Source organism: Arvicanthis niloticus, chromosome 20 (genome assembly GCF_011762505.2).
Source record: "Arvicanthis niloticus isolate mArvNil1 chromosome 20, mArvNil1.pat.X, whole genome shotgun sequence".
Classification (NCBI taxonomy): domain Eukaryota; kingdom Metazoa; phylum Chordata; class Mammalia; order Rodentia; family Muridae; genus Arvicanthis; species Arvicanthis niloticus.
The window spans coordinates 27,862,343-27,877,246 of record NC_047677.1 but is presented as its reverse complement, the minus strand read 5'-3'; the positions used below and the strand labels follow the sequence as shown (position 1 = coordinate 27,877,246).

The following is a 14,904-nucleotide window of genomic DNA, read 5'->3' as shown; positions in this document are numbered from 1 at the left end:
TAAAGCAGGTGTGGGGGTTTGCACCTCTTATCTCGGTACTCAGGGGGTGGAGGTGGGAGGACCAAGATCAGTGCTGGCTACATGGTGAGTTCGAAGCCATCCTGAAGTATGTGAAACCCTGGAGAGAGAAACAGAGAGAGAGAGTGGGTAGGAAGACTCCAGTAGCCATTGGGTCGCTCGTGGCCACCCCACTGTCCATCTACCTGCATCCAATTCCAGCCCAGGGGAGAGCATCCTGCATGGGGATAGATTAGCCCCTGGTCACTTAATTGAAAGGACTGGGTTCTCTACCAAGGTTCCCGAAGGATAGCACAGGAATTAATTTAGGCTAAAAGTTATCCCTCCTCTAGTTTGAAAAGATGGTGTACCTGTGACAAAGAAATATCTGGAAAAGGAAATCACTCATATGCTTATTACCGAATACAGCTACTTTGAGTTTTGCGTATTTTGTCCCCTCTTGAGTTCTTCAATGTATGCAAGCTTATTTGATACATGCCATCATATTACATATAATTTACATATTATTTATTCAGCATTTAGTCATAGAAATTTTCACTTACAGTGCTAGGCTGTTTATTTGTTTGTTTTTAGACAGGGTCTGATATAGCCTAGGTGGCCTCAAAGTTGCAACGTAGCTGAGGCTTGCCTCTACCTCCCAAGTGCTGGGGTTCCAGTGTCTGCACCGTGCCTGCCTTCTGTTTCTTGTTTTATTATTTCTTATGGAAGATCTTAAACCTGAAACAGACCCAGTGTCGCATCGTTGCTCCTCACAAGGGTCAGCTCCTCACCAAACTTCATTCGTCCCACACTCCCACAGGCTCGGCCTCTGGCTAGGTTAATCTAGAACCGAGCCCACACCTTATGTTAGCTCATTTATAAATATTTCAAGGTGAGGCTCTAAAATAAGAGCTCTTTAAAAAAAAAAAAATCATAACCAACTACCATTATCATTCCCCAAACAGTGAATGTTAACCCTAGTGTCAGAAATACCTTTGAGTTGTTTCTTGGACTGCCAGACAAACACAAGCACAGCCATGTAGTTGTTCGGGATACGTTAGTAGGCAAGCAGGGCCCTTCTGTTTGATTGGCGTGTCTAAAGTACGTTTGACTCTGTGGGCTTCCTCTCTCTTCCCTGCTTCTCTTAACTGCACAGCTGCTGAGAAAACTGCATTTCATCCTTCGACTTTCCTGTATTCCAGACTTAAATGCTTATGACAGCGTTCAAGTCTCTCCTTTGTCTCTCGGATCTTCTGGAAAGCTTGCATTTACCCTGGATCCCTGATCAGATTCATTGTTGGATTTCTGTCTGTCTGTCCTTTTTCTATATTGTCACAGCTCATCAATGCATATGGTGACAATCTCGTGTTGCCGACACTGGTTAGAATATTCCTTTAGCAGCTTGCTAGTGTAATGATCATTCTGAAGCACTGTATACAACTTCCCCGTTACTATACTATAATTTACTAAATTTCCCCTAAGTATGTGATGCCAAGGTTATAATTTATGAATTTTTGTTATTCTAAGACACACCATAATAGTTACTCTTTTAACACACAGTCGTTTGCATCTTATGAATTATTTACTTGGGAACATTTGACAAATGGAGTACTTCCCTGAGGGTGCACTGCTTTTTTGGAAAGTGGCTTCTGAGGCTGGGGATGTGGCTCAGTTGCTATGCTCCCCTGGCATGTACAAAGCCTATAGTTCAAATCCCCAGCACGGCATAAGCCAGGTCTGGCGGTGCATGTGTGTAACCTTAGTACAAGAGGCAAAGAAAGAGAGGTTTAAGGTTATCTTTGGTCATATAATGAGTTCCAGGGCAGCCTGGGCTCTATGAGACCCTGTCCAAAACACAAACAAAGAAAACAAACAAATACACAAAATAGTGCTTTGTATTTCCAATGCCGCCAGTTATGTAGATATGCTGGTTCCTCCCAATCTGTGTTCAATCACTGAACTTTATTAGTCTTTCTGATTAGATGGTTTTGAGTAAAAAAGTCCTCTTAGGGCCAGTAATGGACATAAAGAGAGACAGAGTCAGGTATGGTGGTACATACCTCTTATCTAAGTCCTAGGGAGGCAGAGACAGGAGGATTTCTTTGGGCTACATAGGGAGTGCCAGGCAAGCCAGGGCTTCATAACAAGACTTTATTCCAGAAATACAATTAAGCAAACAACAACAGAAACCAAATACGTCAGTGTGTGGCTCACTTTCCCAGTGAGGTCAGAGCATTCACAGAGGAGCCCCTGTTGTTTGTGCTGTCTGGAGAGCTGGCTGCAGAAGGTAGAGTCACTGTAAAATCAGGGCCTAGAAAGACAGGGCTCAGGAGTTGAGAGCAGTGGCTGACTTTGCGGAGGAACTGGGTTCGGTTCCCAGCATCTCTGTGGCTGCCCACGACTGCATGGAACTCCAATTCCAGGGGATGTGGTGCCCTCTTCTGGCCTCTGCAGGTGAAAGTCATTCACACAGTGCAAGCAAAATACTCATACACATAAACAAAACCAATAAATCTTTAAAAAGAAGAGGAGGAGGTGAAGGAAGAGGAGGAGGGGGAGGAGTCGTCACTATCGGTCTGGCATGCTAAGGAGCAGGTGTAATGGGTGGATCCTCTGAGAACAGCTTCTCCCTCAGTCAGCCTGACTTGCCTGTGCCTGTGTCCTGTGTCCCCTCAGCTCAAACAAGTCTTTCCTGGAAGCCAAGTATGATGGTCACCTGTATCTCAGCACTGAGCTGAGGCAGGAGAGTTGAAAGCCAGTCTGGGCTTCAAAGGAAGATCCTGGGAGATGGAGGGGAGAAGGGAGAGAGGCCAAGAGTTCACTTTCGCTGTTGGTGGAGTCCTTGCCTGGCATGCAGGAAGCCCTGGGTTCAATTCCTAGCATCACAAGATAAATAGAAATTTAAAAATAAGTGAAAGGAAGAAAATAAGAAGCTCCCATGACCCAACCAGTGTCTCAGGAGCTGTCTGTCCTTCCTATGACCTGACCAATGTCTTGGGAGCTGTCTGTCCTTCTGCCTTCCTAGGCAGCGACCAACATTAAAACACACTCACTGAGACAAGAAATAAAACCCAAACAAACATGGTCACCCCAAGACAAACAGCACACAGTGCTGTATCACCCCCATCTCTGCAGTCACAGTATAAAATGGCTTCATCTTAGGGCCGCAGATCTGTAGCCATTTGTAGCCTGGCCAGCCCACTGTGTGATCCCTGCTTCCAAGGAGACTTGTCTGCCATTCTTTTGAGGGCTCATCAAGAGTGCAACCTCACAGGCTCAGAGCTCAGAGCTCAGTGCAGGTTGCCTTCGCTTATCACTGGCTCTCTGTGACTTAACTGGGGTCTAGACTTGAAGCCAGCTTGTCCCTGTGGTGCCATTTCTCTGTATATGTTTATGGTCCTATCAGGTTCCCATTCTTTTTGTTTGTTTGTTTGTTTTTGTTTTTCAAGATAGAGTTTTTCTCTCTGTGTAGCCCTGGCTGCCCTGGAACTCACTTGTAGACCAGGCTGGTCTCGAACTCAGAGATCTGCCTGCCTCTGCCTCTGCCTCCAAAGTGCTGGGATCAAAGGTGTGTGCCATTACCACCTGGCTGGTTCCCATTCTTTACAAAAAACCAACAAAACAACAACAACAAAAACCCTATTTTTGAGAATTTCATATATACATGTAATTTATTTTGATCAAACCCACCCCCATTCCTCCCCACCAATTCCTACCTCACCCCCTCCCACACTGTTCCCTCCCCAGTACCATGAATTCTTGTTAAGAAAACCTATGGGGTGGATCTCATGCTGCCTGTATGTACATGACTGTACGGCCATGTGCAGAAGCACAGGCAGCCTCCCAGGGCCCTCATCCCTGAAGAAATCTCTCTCAAGCCGGCTCTCCATTTCCCAGTAGCCATCAGTCACCCACAGTTGTGTCTCTCTGGGTTAAGAGTTCACATCCTTCAAGTCATCATGTGCCATCTATTCCTTTGAGTACACAGCCAGTGCCTTCAGACAGAAGAGGGCATCGGATCCCATTATAGATGGCCATGAGCCACCATGTGGTTGCTGGGAATTGAACCTAGGACCTCTGGAACAGCAATCAGTGCTCCTAACCTCTGAGCCATCTCCCCAGCCCACCATATATTCCTTTAGTCACTTGATCATTGAATATCCCAGCCCTGCACAGGTTTTGTCTTCAAAGAGCATATATTCCTCTGGGTTGACAGCACATACCTCGAATCCTACCTACCACTGGGGAAGTAGAGGCAGGAAGATTATCATGAATTTTATAGTGATCTGCAGAGTGAATGCCAGGCCAGACAGAGGCTACACAGCAAGAAACAAAACTCAGAATGATAGAAATAGTAACAAGAGGAAAATGGACTCCAGAACTGGGAGACAGTGCTTTAGGGGAGTGCTAAGTTCCTGTGAGACTTTTGTCTAAAAGGATAGATATCCCTTGTACCTTGGACCTCAGACTGGGAAATAGGCATCTGGTACATTGGCCGCTGAACCTAATATTAACTCCCAATGAGATGGGCAAAATGTGCTCTTACGTCTTGCTGTTTGAAGACAGTAGGACTTCCTAGGGTGAGGACTTTTCCTATGTCTTTGACATTCTGCACCCCCAGCCATTGACAGGGCTCTTCAGGCTCTGGATCACACGAAGCAGGTACAGGAGGCAGCTACTAATGTTCTGGCCTGTTTGTCCGCAGTGACCGGCTGGCCCTCCTGCAGGTCAGGAGGATCCTGCAGCAGCTGGGCCTGGACAGCACGTGTGAAGACAGTATAGTGGTGAAGGAGGTGTGCGGGGCTGTGTCTCGGAGGGCTGCCCAGATGTGCGGCGCCGGCATGGCTGCCATCGTGGAGAAGAGGAGGGAAGACCAGGGCCTGCAGCACTTCAAGGTCACTGTGGGCGTGGATGGCACTCTGTACAAGCTGCACCCACAGTGAGTCCCCGAGACCGGCGTGGGAACCGGGACACAAGCATGGGAACCGGGACAAAGGGCAGGCAAGTGGGTGGCCCCAGCTAGACCCACACAGACTCTTCATCTTCATAGTGGGAAGATGTGGGATGGTGACTGGGCGTGGTAGAGCCCACTGCTGCCGAGGCTGATGCAAGGGCTGGTGCTCCTGCTTCCTGGTTGTCCATGTAAGGCTAGGAGTCAGCCTTTAAACTCCAGCCAGGTCAACAGCAGGGGGCCTCTGCCCCTCAGGGTGTGATGCATGGAGATTAAATGGGCACCACCCAGCAGAAACCAGGTGGCACAGGACCAGTTTTTGCCTGCTTTGAGCTTCAACTCTTTTTCTATAGAATGGAGAAAAAAAATCATAGTCCTCATAGGGTGTCATGAGGCTAAAGTCTAATAGCTTCAGTAATGAAAGCTATTACTTGCTTTTAGGGGTGGGAGGGAGGTTGGTTTTTTCGAGACAGGGTTTCTCTGTGTAGCCCTGGCTGTCCTGGAGCTCACTCTGTAGACCAGGCTGGCCTCGAACTCACAGAGATCAGCCTGCCTCTGCCTTCCAAGGCTGGGATTAAAGCTGTACCACCCCTACCCAGCAGAAGCTATTATTTTCTCCAATGCTTCCCATCTTTTGGTGACAAGGAGATGTGGAACAAGATTTTAAAATTCCTGTGGCGCTTGATCTCTGCCTTACGGCTTCTTTTCTTTGTCCCTTGGGTGACACACATTTTGGGGTTTGGTTTCTACAAATATAGCCTTTTAAATATCTTTACATTTGTTTTGTATATACATACATACATATGCATATATGTGTATCTATGTACATAAGTGGATACATAGGCATTAGCTCTCTTCTATCAGCACATGAAACCCACCCAGGAATCGAACTCAGGTCATCAGGCCTGGTGGCAAGCACCTCTGAGCCATCTCACCAGCTCCAAATCTCTTACTTGAACTAAGATTTGAACAAAGGCTAGAAAGAAACCATAAGTACTGACACCTCAGGGCAGTGGTGGTGCACGCCTTTGATCCCAGCACTTGAGAGGCAGAGGCAGGGGGATCTCTTAAGTTTGAGGCCAGCCTTATTTATAGAGTGAGTTCCAGAACAGTCAGGGCTACACAGAAGAACAAACCAAAAAGCACTGACAGTTTGATGGAGCCCACTCCCAACAAAAGCCCTAAAACTAGGAATGGAGGGAGTCTCCCTAAATTGGTCCTGTGAGAATCCTACAGTTAGCGCCATACTTGACCCACGGGAGTAGGGTTTTTGCTCTGAAAATTTGGTCACAATGGTATAGTCACTACAAGGGCTGATGTCCCGTCTTCTGCTTTGTCCCAGCTTCTCTCGGATACTGCAGGAGACAGTGAAAGAGCTGGCCCCTCAATGCGATGTGACGTTCATGTTGTCAGAAGACGGCAGTGGGAAGGGAGCAGCTCTGATCACAGCTGTAGCCAAGAGGTTACAGCAGCCACGGAAGGACAACTAGGTGGCTCAGCCGGGTGATGACCAGAGACCACCAGACAACCTCCTGGCTGACCTTTCTCTCTCAGTAACTCTACGAATCCTGGTGCTGGCTTGGCAGTGACACTCGGTGACACCTCCATTTGGCATATTTTAGCCAAAGATGGGCTGACTTTCAAAATCAAAGGATCTGGCCCCAAAGATCCCTTTTTGGCAAGTCTTTCACTCGAGCTGTGAGCATTCAGTAGTATCAGCTCTCGGGGTTGCTGGATTAAGCTGGCTTTAAGCTACCTCTGTAACCCTATAGGGATCTAGGTTAACATGGCCTCACTTGTCATGTTGGCTTTATAGGCACCAGGGTTTTTTTTTGGGGGTGGGGGGTGGGACAAGGGCTTTGGCACCTGCTTCTCTGAGTGTGGAGGAGCCCACTGCCCTGGAGCCAGGAGGAAGCTCACCCACTTCAGGACACTCTGTGAGCACCTGGGGTGTCATCCCCCATGTGTGTGTTGTGGGGTAGGACACCATTCCAGGTACTGTTTTTCATTCATGTGACACAGTAGGTGTCACTGATGTCTGCATTTGTTTCAAGGACCGTTAGGTATATGGAATATGGTCCATGAATAAAAGAAACTTGGGTTTCCAGGAACCTTGGCGTGAAGTATTGAGCTTTCTCCCGAGAGGCTTGTTGGCATCTCCATGTCCCATCAAGGCGGGGATAAGGGTCTGTAGAGTCTAGTCCAGACTTCCTACCTACAGAAGACCTATGGAACTGATTATCCAAATTTCACTTGATTGAAGTCAGGTACGTCCCATGACTGAGCAATGGCCATGTGACCTGACAGTGCTTGCTCTTAAACTGGGAACTGGTGTCAGCTGGGAAGTGTGTGTGTGTGTGTGTGTGTATGTGTGTGTGTGTGTGTGTGTGTGTGTGTGTGTGTGTGTGTGTGTTATGCCCATGTACATGGAGGCCAGAGGACACCTCTATGTCACCCTCTTCTTAGGCTCCTTCAGTGGTTAGGCTAGGCAGGCTGTCTAGCAAGTCCTAGGCATCCTCCTGTCTCCTCCTCCCACCATTAGAATTGCAGGCACACCAACCCACCAGGCAGGTAACCTTATCTGTGACTGTGACTCAGTCCTGATGAGACAAGCACTTTCCTATCTCAGAAGCCCCAGAGTCCTTTCTCCTCCTCTGCAGCTCTCTTTTTCCCTGAAGCAGGTTCCTTCTGTCCACCTACCTACTGGGGAACTATCTGGAGCCCTACCTCCCTTTCCCTTCACTCCCAGCTCTTCCCTGAAATGTGTGCACTTTCTGTCTTGTCCCCTGACTCTGTGGACTCCTTAGCTGGTTTGGGAGATTGTAAACTTGCTGCCAAATGCATCTTTTTTTTTAAAAAAATTATTATTATTAATTCTTTTTGAGACATGTCTTCTGTGTAGTCCTGGCCGTCCTGGAACTCATTCTGTAGACCAAGCTGACCTCAAACCAAGCTGACCTCGGACTCGCAGAGATGCGCCTGCCTCTGCCTCCCGAGTACTGAGATTAAAGGCGTGGACCACCACCAATAGTCTGGATATATCTTTTTTTTAATTGTCAGAAGGAACCCAGGTCTGTATCACCTTGTTTAAATACTTAAAGGAGGAATATGGTTTTAAAGCTTTCTAAGAAGTTTTTCTGTGGGGGAGGGGGGAGGAATGGCAACTCATTCTCATGGGAAACAAAGGGAGAATATTGCAAGGTCCAGGTGGATTTGATGTGTTTGACTTGACACACTGTTTTAACCCCATATTGTTGCCCCTTCCTGAGAGGATGGCTCCCTGGGCTGAGGGTGGTCACATGCTGAGGCAGTCTGTGGAGGCAGACAGAACCAAAGAGGCAGGTCCCAGAGGGGGACTGGCAGCCAGGGCTAGGGCCAGATGAGGGAACTGAAGGGGCCTCTGCAATGCTTTTTGAAACAGTCGGTGAACTGTAGTTCTGTGAGCAGGTCCTAGATGGCACCGTCAACCTTTCCTGTGGTTTAAAGCTATGCCTCTCTGGAGAAGTGTTACAGGATTTATGAGATTTATTTTTATATTTGGATATAATGTTTCTTTGGGGAAGTCTCTTCCTTTTCCCCCTATTTCCCCTCCTCCTTAAAAAAGATTTATTTCTATGTTATGCATATGAATGTTTTGCACGCATGTGTGTTTATCCACTGTGTGCATGCCTGGTACCCACAAGGCCAGAAGCTGGAGTTACAGATGGTTGTGAGCTGCCATGTGGGCACTGGGAATGAAATTTGTGCTCTATGAAGGAGCAGCCACTGCTCTTAGCCAGAGCTATCTTTCCAGCCCCTTCCTTTGGTTTTTAAGTTTTCACCTTTTTATTTGTGTGTACATGCATGTGTATGTGCGTATATGTGTATGCGTGTGCGTGTGTGTGTATAGGTTGGAGGGCATCTTTCTGGAATCAGTTCTCTTTTCTTCCATGTAGGATCTGGGACTGAACTCAGGTTCAGCTTGGTGGTGAGCACTCCTAATGGCTGAGCTCCCTCATGGTCACTTTCTGTCGTCTTTCTGAGACAGTCAGGGTTGTCCTGGAACTGTGTTAGTTCTCCTGTGTCACCTCCCAACCTTCCTGGGCCCTGAAGAAATATCACTAGGCTTTGTCGGATATTTTCCAGTGCATTTATTTTTATTTTACACACTGCGTGTGTGAAGGAGTTGGATCCCCTGGTACAGGAGTTACAAACAGCTGTGAACCACCGTGCGGGTGCTGGGAATTAACCTGCGTCCCCTGGAAGACCAGCCAGTGCTTGAACTGCTGAGCCACTTCCCCAGCCCACGAGGTTTTGTCTTTATTAGCTGGGAACATGGCTATCCTTGTAACCTCTCCTCAGTTCTCCTTCCTGGGTACCACACCCTCAGCTCTCTATCCCACTTCCCTCTGAATCTGCAGCATCCTTTTGGGATAGATGATCTGGCCCACAGGTTTAGCCTGTTGTCCCATCATGGTCTCTCAGCACATGTCAGCAGGTTTGAGGAGGTTATCCAGCCTTCTTGCCTAGTTCTGATCTCTTATAAGGAAAAGGAGTCCCAAGGTATCTAGGTTGTCCCCTTAGCCACTGTAACCAGTTGATGACATCATAGAGTTTGAACCGGAACCGGAACTCCAGAGAAGGCAAACATCCATTTCATTACCGAAGGAGTCCCTGAAACACCTGGGACCATGGGGGGTCCCCCTCTTCTCATGGCTTGCTAGGTTAGACCAACAACTACATCAAGGTAAACTGTCTTTGGGAGAACTCATTGTCTGTCTCCTTTAGAAGATGAACTGGGGATATACCTCCATCGGTAGAGAACCTGCCTAGCATGTACAAAGTCATGACTTTGGTCCCTAGCACCACATAAACTCAGAATGGTGATGCTTGTCCTCCAATTCCCTCCCTCAGGAGGATAATTCATCCTTGGCTATAAATGAATTAAAAACCAGCCTCAATACATATAATCCCATTCCATATAAAATGAAAATAGCCTTGGCATTGTGGAGACAGAAGCAGGTAGATCTCTGTGAATTTGAGGCCAGCCTGGGCTACGTAATGAGGTTCAGTCTCAGCAATCAAAGAAGCGAGTGTTCTTTTCTACATTTTAGAGCCTGGACTTCCTTTCTCTTGGTGCCCTTTATAGAACGAGCTGATGGGTAAAAATGTGAGAGGTAGGTTTCTCCATCACCTGGTTTTCCAGAACAAGTGGCCTGATTCACTGTCCCGTTCAGAAACAATTCCCTTCTGTCCCCGGGGCAAGAAAGGATCTCACTGGGAATGAGGGCTGGGTTCTCTGTGCTCCCGGTGGTCCCCAGAGCCTGCTGCCGCAGTGGGCGGTGTGCAGTTCTCTGAAGGAACCAATGAGTGGAAGGGAGCCTGGCAAATGAATGAATTCACGGCTTCTATCTGACTCTCTCCATTCATCTGTCTCACCCAGTGGGACCCAAACTTCACACACACAGAAGGTCCTCTAGAGGGCATGGCTCAATTGGTGCCGAGTCCTATTGTAGGCACTGAAGACCCAAGGGGATATGATGATGCCATTGTACCGTGTTAGAGTTCACAGGAAAGAGAAAAGCAAGTTTGTATCCGTAAGGCAACAGGAAGAACCAGGTGGAAGCGGAGTGTTGCCTCCTTCCTTTAGATCTGAGGAGTGTATCCTCCTGTGCACATGCGCACTGTGGGCCATTGGGGTAAGAGCCTGAAAGGAATCTTTTCTGAGAAAAGTATTAAGTGTGTGGCATGCATAGGATTACTAAGGGCATTATAAAATTGCTCTTAGGAAGCAGCTCTAAGGCTGGGGAGGCATGCCTGTAATTCTCACGCTTGGGAGGCTGAGACTAAGGTCACAAGTTCAAGGTTAGTCTGGGCCACATGGGGAGTCTAGCCTAGACTACATAGTAAGGCTAGCCTAGACTACATAGTGAGCATCTGTCTCAAACTCCTACTATACCTGACCAAAAGGAGAAAGTGATAATAGTCATACCTATAATTATTAATTCATTATATAACAAGCACCAACAGAACCTAATAGCAATCGTAGTTTTGAGGCTCTCATGAGTGTAAACCTCATTTTGAGACATTTACAACAATCTCAATAAAAATATCTGTAGCTTCTGGGCCAGTGTGATGGCTCAGTGGGTTAAGGCACTGTGGCTAAGCTTGGCCACCTGAACTTGATCCCCGGGACCCACGTGGTGGAAGAAGAGAACTGACCCCAAAAGTTGTCCTCTGACCTCCACATGCATGAGGGGACATTGCTACCCACCCCTTAAACATAAAAATAAAATAAAAAAAAAATCTATGGTTTCTATTGACAACCAAGGTGCAGGTCCCATAGACACCACCATGGTTCTCGCCTCTAGAAACATTTAGAAATTCTTCTTTGTCTGTGATAGTTCATAATGTAAGATGTGATGCCTCTATATTTCTTGCTAGTGGCCGAAGCTCTTCATTTTTGCAGGCTATGAGGAATGTATGATATTTCATTCAAATAGCTTCAACCTCTGTCTTCTTGTCTTCCTGGCGCCTGATATCAGCTCTTGTGCTTCTGCCTTTCCTGCTGTCTAACTTTAAATTCTTGTATTTATTTTGCCTTCTTGTCCACTTACTGGGGGCCAGTGGAATCTTCTAGCTCCTTCCTGGGTCTTAATTCTAATCAATGGTTATTTATCTATCTATCCCATGTTTGATCTTCTATAGTCTAAACAATATCCTTTACAATATTAATAATTCTTTAAAAATTTCATCCAGTATATTTTGACCCTATTCATTCCAACTGGGAATTTATGAGCACAGTGGTTCTGCAAACAGCATCTTTTTTTGTTTTGGTTTTTTTTGTTGTTGTTGTTTTTTCAAGACAGGGTTTCTTTGTATATCCTTGGCTGTCCTGGAACTCACTCTGCAGACCAGGCTGGCCTCAAACTCAGAAATCCGCCTGCCTCTGCCTCCCAAGTGCTGGGATTAAAGGCATGCGCCACCACCGCCCGGCGCAAACAGCATCTTTTAAAGAAAAAAAAAAGTTTCTGAAGCCAAGTAGAGTGGTCCACATCTGTAATCTTGGTACTTGGAAACTGGAGACAGGGGACTCAGGTGTTCAAAGCCAGCCTCAGGTAAAGAGTGAGTTTGACATCATCCTGGGCTATGTGAGACTCTGTCTCAAAAAAATTTTTTTCTTAAAAATTAAAATTTGAAGTCTAATTTATTATTCTGTGTTTTCATATTCTATCCGAAAGAAGAAAATACCATCAAAATGGTTCCATGTTTATATTATTTTTCAATGAGCAATTTCTCATGTTCTTATTTATTATTTCTTAGTGACCTATTTTATGAATCCCACATGTGATATTTCTAGTTCTTTCTCTGACTCCAGCTCTTACTTTGCATATACACCTTCCTCCTCCTCACTCTCTCAAGTGTCTCTGCTGTCCCTCTTTGACACCCTTGGTCGGCCTGTGCTGGTTTCTGCTGGAAGTCACATGTTTCCCAGTTTGTTGGCATTCTTTTTGGGTAGCTTTTTTCCTCGGATGTCTGGTGACTTTTGTCCTGTAAGCTTTTCACCCACGAGTCACCCACTGCTCTATCCTGGAATGTTCTGGCTCAGGGCTACTTTAGTCTGAATCATTCTGATAAAATGAGAAAGGAGAGGTAACCTTGAAAGCAGAGTCCTAGCCACCCCAAGTCCTCAGGGAAGCCCTCCTGCCAACCCTCCTAGCCTTGTCTACTTGACATGAATTAGAGCCATTCAGGAGGAAGAAACTTCAACTGAGGAATTGCCTCTATCGGGTGGGCTGGTAGGTAGGTCTGCAGGGCCTTATCTTAATTAATGATTGACATGAGGACCCAGATCATTGTGGACAGTGCCACCCCTGGGCTGGTGGTCTTTGGTTGTATAAGAATGCCAGCTGAGCAAGCCCTAAGGAGCAAGCCAGGATGCAGTATCCTTCCAAGGTCTGAACAGTTCCTGCCTTGATTTCCTCCTAACTTCCCTTGATGGGGTGGTGATGGACCATGTCCTGAATGGAAGCCAGATAAGCCCCTGCCTTCTCACCCCAAGTCACTTTAGGTCATGGTGTCTATCACAGTGATACAAAGACAACTGGGACAAGCCTCAGGACCCCAGGCAGGCTTTTAGGAGTTGGCTGTCAGTGTGTTTGGAATCAATAGCAATGGGAGGGTATAGCACTGTCAAGGCTGCTCACCCCAAGGGGCTGGTGAGTGAGTGGGTTAGCCTCTGCAAGCCTACTAGCTTTCTCAGCTCGCTGCCTACCAGAGTCTCGCTGTGCTCAGTACCTACCCACTGTCACCTGTGCTGGCCTTGAAGCCTGAAGGTTCTCTCAACAGGAAAGGGGCAGACAGCAATTGTCTCAAGTCCCACATGCAGAGATGCAGAGCTAATTCACTGTGGGGATGAGGGCATGCTAGACCATCAGTGTCTGCCGAGCATAGGATACCCCCAGCCCAGAAGCAAAATTTCAATCTACCTCCATGATTTTTTACCTGCAAAAAAGACCATTTTGCAGGGTACAATTGGTACACAGAGAGAGGACTTTATTTTCCACACTGTCCTTCTTGGCTTGCTAATAAGCCTTACTATCAACCACACACACACACACACACACACACACACACACACACACACCTGCACATAAGCAGATGTGCAGCTTGGTCTTCATGTGGGTCCCCTAACAGCTGGTGCGGGTACTGTCCCTGACTCTGTCGCTTACCTGTGGATCTGTCCCCTAACTTCCTTGTCTGTCCTCAATGGGAGAGGATGCTCCTAACCCTTTAGTGACTTGATGTGCCAGGGTGGAGTAATACCCAGAGAGGGCTCCCCCTCTTCAAATAAGGAGGGGAGGAGAGATGAGGGGAGGATCTGTGTGAGGGGGTGGTGGGAGGAAGAGGGGGGGCTGATACTGGGATATAAAGTAAATTTTTAAAAAGTTTTTAAAACCTCTATTTTTCTTATCAGAACAGCATGGCTAACCATTAGGGTGCGTGCTGATTATTTTGCATTTATATAACCCCTTATAAGTAGAGATATAACCCTGTTTTCCAGGTATCTCAATACTGATGAAAATCATTTACATTATAGTTAACTGTAGAGGGGAATAGTGGACACTGGGGTGAGCCTGGTACGGGCTTAAAGCAGAGAGCATATGGACAGTTCCTGGGGAAACCAACAGGTCTTTCATTCACGCCCCAGGTCAGATCCAGCATCTTCTTGGAGCCAACCCACCACCAGTCTAACACCCAGAACACCCGTCACTCACATCATGGCTGCCTTGAGTATTTTGTCTTTAATCTGCTTTGTATGAAGTTCTGTGAGGGCCCTCTGGTTCTGCTCTGGCCGTCTTCTGACTTTTCCCAGCCTTTCCTTCTGGTGCCTGGAACCCGGAACGCAACAGCAGCTGCAACCGATGCTGAGCCAGATCAGAAATCCACCTTCTCTGTCCGAGACAAATGAAGCAACATGGTCAGTCTCTGGCCTTGATTCTAGTCTGTCTTGGTCTCTGCGTGTGCTTCTGAGCTCAGGGGGTGCCTGAGGGTGAGGCATTGAGATGAAAGCTTGGATCTGAACTGTCAGACAGTGTCTGGGATTGTGCACAAAAGGGAATTGAATTGTAGATCAGCTGGGAAGCCAGTGAGACAGCCACAGGGCCCTCGGCCTCCGGGGCTGGACGCCTGTGGGAGCACATAGCTGGCATTTTTTTTAAAGCGTGAGATTAGGAAGTCTTTTGCTTCCTCTGCGAAGAGCTTGAATTCAATGACTTGAGGTAGGATGAGAGGTTTGGGTTTTGCTTTGTTTTGGTGAAAGCAAAGCAGATTTGGCTTGACTGCTCTGAGGCTCTGGGGAGATACAGGCTCTGTCTGGTGCTGGATGGAGCAGGTTTGAGAGCAGGTGATTACTGGTTGGCGATGGCATGAGCGTGGAAGAACCCACAACGGCAGTTTTGGAAGAGGGGGTTCCT

General features: G+C 47.1%; 2 protein-coding genes across 3 annotated transcripts in view; both read left to right on the top strand.

The window, feature by feature from the left end:
- Hkdc1 (hexokinase domain containing 1) overlaps positions 1-7,296 on the top strand; it is a 39,715-nt gene extending 32,419 nt beyond the window's left edge. The window contains exons 17-18 of the mRNA XM_034524280.2: positions 4,703-4,936; positions 6,291-7,296. Coding sequence (XP_034380171.1) covers positions 4,703-4,936; positions 6,291-6,438 — 382 coding nt within the window. The 3' untranslated portion in view covers positions 6,439-7,296. The remainder of the gene's footprint in view (positions 1-4,702; positions 4,937-6,290) is intronic.
- A 2,267-nt stretch (positions 7,297-9,563) lies between these two features.
- The window catches only part of Hk1 (hexokinase 1), a 102,649-nt gene continuing 97,308 nt past the window's right edge, over positions 9,564-14,904 (top strand). The window contains exon 1 of one of the 2 annotated variants that reach the window (XM_076916535.1): positions 9,564-9,674. The gene's annotated coding sequence lies outside the window, so the exon portion shown is untranslated. Of the gene's footprint in view, positions 9,675-14,138; positions 14,409-14,904 lie in introns of those variants that run through there. The other variant, XM_076916536.1, reaches the window with a different exon arrangement.